General features: G+C 37.5%; 1 protein-coding gene across 1 annotated transcript; it reads left to right on the top strand.

Moving 5' to 3' along the window:
* Positions 1-601: 601 nt before the first annotated feature.
* LOC127747707 (uncharacterized) lies at positions 602-1,639 on the top strand. Its single transcript, XM_052261893.1, has 2 exons — positions 602-1,120; positions 1,157-1,639. Exons 1-2 carry the CDS (start codon positions 602-604, stop codon positions 1,637-1,639), a joined length of 1,002 nt encoding a protein of 333 aa, XP_052117853.1.
* Positions 1,640-3,693: the final 2,054 nt, after the last annotated feature.

The following is a 3,693-nucleotide window of genomic DNA, read 5'->3' on the forward strand; positions in this document are numbered from 1 at the left end:
CATAATTTACTTATATATCAATGATTAGTTACCTATTATAATTATAATTATATTTATAATTCATATTTTTTCTTTGAATAAAAAAACTATAATGTTAACTAAGTTAATTCTAATATTTTTGTCACGATAAAGACTTAATTACAAAATTTGATTCAGTATAGAAATTAAACTAAAAAAATATATAATAAAAACTTAATTGAAAATTCGATAAAATTAGAGAGACTAGCATAATAATTATTTTTTTGGGCAAAACACTATAATAAGCCAATGCTAGGCTGAAATTACGTAAATAAGTCAAAACCAAAATCGTTTTAGTAATGAGCCAAACCATATATTTATATAATTCGAACCACAATGGTTCGAACTCCATTCGTTAATAATTCGAACCAATGCGGTTCGAATTACAGAGAGAGATACTGATTCAAGTAAATCGAACCAAGCTGGTTCGAATTATAGAGAGAGAAGCTGCATCAAGTAATTCGAACCAAGCTGGCTCGAATTACACAACCCCTAATTCGAACCAGTGTGGTTCGATTTAGTGGTAGACAGAGCAGTATATATAAGGTTGTAAACGTGAGTTGCTCTCATTAGAGGGTGTAAGATGGCTAGTGAGGAGAGTTTTGTTGTTTTGGTTCACCACAGAGGATCCATTAAGAGGAAAACTCGTTCCGGTGTGAAGTTCACAGATAAGGATCCTCTCTGTATTGTCATGAATCCAACGACGAGCTATGATGACCTTATTAGATCTGTGCTGATGAAACTTGGTCTGGAAGGTGCGAAGCAGGTTAAGAAGTTTTTCTATCGCATTCCAGTCACGGTCCTGCAGGATACCGTGAAGTATGATTGTTTCACGATTGGTAGTGATGAGGACCTGCAAGTGATGTTTCTTTGTCGGAGGCAGTTTCCGGAGGTGAGGACACCAGAATTGTTGGCAAAGCTGGTTGATGTGGTATCCAGCTCAGGGGGTTCGAACCGAAATACCACCACTGTAGCCACGGCAGCCGGTTCCAGTTCCAGGCCTGCTGTTGCTTATTCCTCCGTCCCTGTGTACGAGCCAGTGGTCCAACCTGTCGCCTCCCCGTCTTTTGCTGTTGATCTCCATGACGGCGTAGGCGACGAGGTATGATCATTTGATATTCTGCCGAACGCTTTACAGGGCGTTCCACCGGTTGGCGTCGGAGACGGATTGTTGGGTGATGCAGAGGAGGACGACGTCGAGCCAGATATGATTGAGGATGACAGTGGTGACGAGGTTGGAGCGACTGAGCCTGCATTGGCGGTCGGTGGTTCTAGTTCTGGCACACAGCAGTATCCACCACATTTTTCCTCTTTGGACCTGGATGTCATGAGGCAGGAGGGTGTTTCAGGGCACTCTGTTGGATTCGGAGTTAGAGATGCGGAAGGGACTGCTGGTCTGACAGAGTTCCAGGTTGGTCAGCAATTTCAGGATAAAGATGAGGCCCTGTTAAGTGTGAAGACTTACAGCATCCGGCGAGGGATACAGTACAAGGTAGTGGAGTCTGATTATCGTCGGTATGTGGGCAAGTGTTCTGAGTTTGGGAATGGGTGCACATGGTTGATTCGACTGAGTCTCCGGCAGCGCAAGGGTGCACATGGTATGCCACGTCCTGGAGTGTGATTGTGCACTCTCCGAACGGCATATGAGACGTGTGCGTTTCCGGACGCCATCGCTCGACGAATGCACTGACAAGGGCCTCGTCTAACCGGAACCATCTATCGTTCAGCCTTGCAAGATGGTATAGACCGGCCATCTGCAAGTACGGAACGTATCTGTCATCCAGTCGCATGCCCTGCTGCCGCCGCATGCTCCTGATGCATCGCTGAGGCTGCGCATGAAATGCACAACTAAACCGCATAAATATACATGAACAAGAACTACATGCAAAACAAACCCATAGACCGCACAAGTAAACCGCTAACATAAAACAGCTTAAGTAGAACCACTAACATAAAACAGCTTAACTAAAACCATTAACATAAAACAGCTAGCATAAAACAACTAACACAAACTACTAACATAAAACAACTAACAGAAACCACTTACATAAAACAACTAACATAAACCACCAACATAAGAAACCAACATAAACCACCAACATAAGAAACCAACATAAACCACTAACTTAAAAGAGCTAACATAAACCACTACCATAAACCACCAACATAAACCACTAACATAAACCACTAACATAAATCACCTACATAAACCACCAACTAAACCACCATCTAACCCGCATGCAAAACCACTAAGTCACATATACCACTAGCACGAAGTTATTTCCGTACTAACCTCGTCGTTGATGACCCCGACTATATGAGCAACTCCGTCCAAGCGATATAACCGTGCCGGATCGTCCCCCATTAGCAGAGTATTCCGTTCAGGTATTCGTCGTACAGAATCTGGGTCGTTTTTTCTGAGATTTGGTGGGGTCGGGGAAAGGAAGAATGGTTCGAATGAGGTTGATTCGAACTCCTTATATAGCCGAATCACTACTAATTCGAACCAGGTTGGTTCGAATTACTAAGGAGCCACAAAAAGTGTAATTCGAACCAAGTTAGTTCGAATTACATACGTTGCAACAATAGCTAAAATTCGAACTAGGCTTGTTCGAATTATGTTGGATTTGAGTTCGAACCTCATTGGTTCGAATTACATGCAACATTTCCTCAACCTAATTCGAACTAGTGTGGTTTGATTTATTAAGGATGCTATTTCGAACCATGCTGGTTCGAATTACATAAAGATAGGGCTTGGCTCATTGCTGAAACGAATTTCACTTTGGCTTATTTAGGTAATTTGCAACTTCCCTTGACTTATTAGGGTTTTTTGCCCTATTTTTTTCATAGAGAATGCTTGTGATTTCCTTTTTCTTTTCTAAAACAACTTGGCTAATAGGACAACTTTAGTTATTAATTCAATTTTTTTAGTCTAAGGATTTGAGCTTTTGTAAGGTAAAAAATGAAATATATATAACAAGTTTTAACATTAAATTTTAAATAACCAACAATGATATAATAAGTCTCAAAAATATCTTAAATAATCAACGATAACATAACAATAGAAATAAAATTATAAGTCAGTTATAATAAAATAAATAATTCATATGGCAAACATAAAAAATTTATTAAATAATAAGAATACATGAATAATATAAAAATATATAACAAATTGAACATGTTATAAGTATAATTGTAAATATAATAATAAAATAATAATATTATAGCACATTATGCAGTTCGGATGAATTGAATCAGTTATAAAAAGTAGATCTGAAATTCGACAACGGTTTACAAAAAATAGAATCCGATCAAATCCAAATGAATACGATTTTAATCGATTTTTTGTTTGAATTGAATTAGATGAACGGTTTTAATTTGGATCGATTTAGATTTAAAAACCCCTATTAAATATTGTACCATACTTACGAGGAATGTTATGTTTGAAAAAATTAATGTCATAAAATGGATGTTAAATATATCCTTTGACTTTTTTATAATTAGAAAATTTATTAAAATTCATGAATGTATATTAGAATTTATTCAAGTGATAGAATTTACAATATTTGGCTACAAATTTTTTAGTTGTATTTAGAAAGGTAAAATATTAAAGAAATGGGTTGTACAGTAAGAGGATTTGAAGTAAATTATTTGGTGAAGATATTTAAATTGTAT

Source organism: Arachis duranensis, chromosome 5, assembly GCF_000817695.3.
Source record: "Arachis duranensis cultivar V14167 chromosome 5, aradu.V14167.gnm2.J7QH, whole genome shotgun sequence".
Classification (NCBI taxonomy): domain Eukaryota; kingdom Viridiplantae; phylum Streptophyta; class Magnoliopsida; order Fabales; family Fabaceae; genus Arachis; species Arachis duranensis.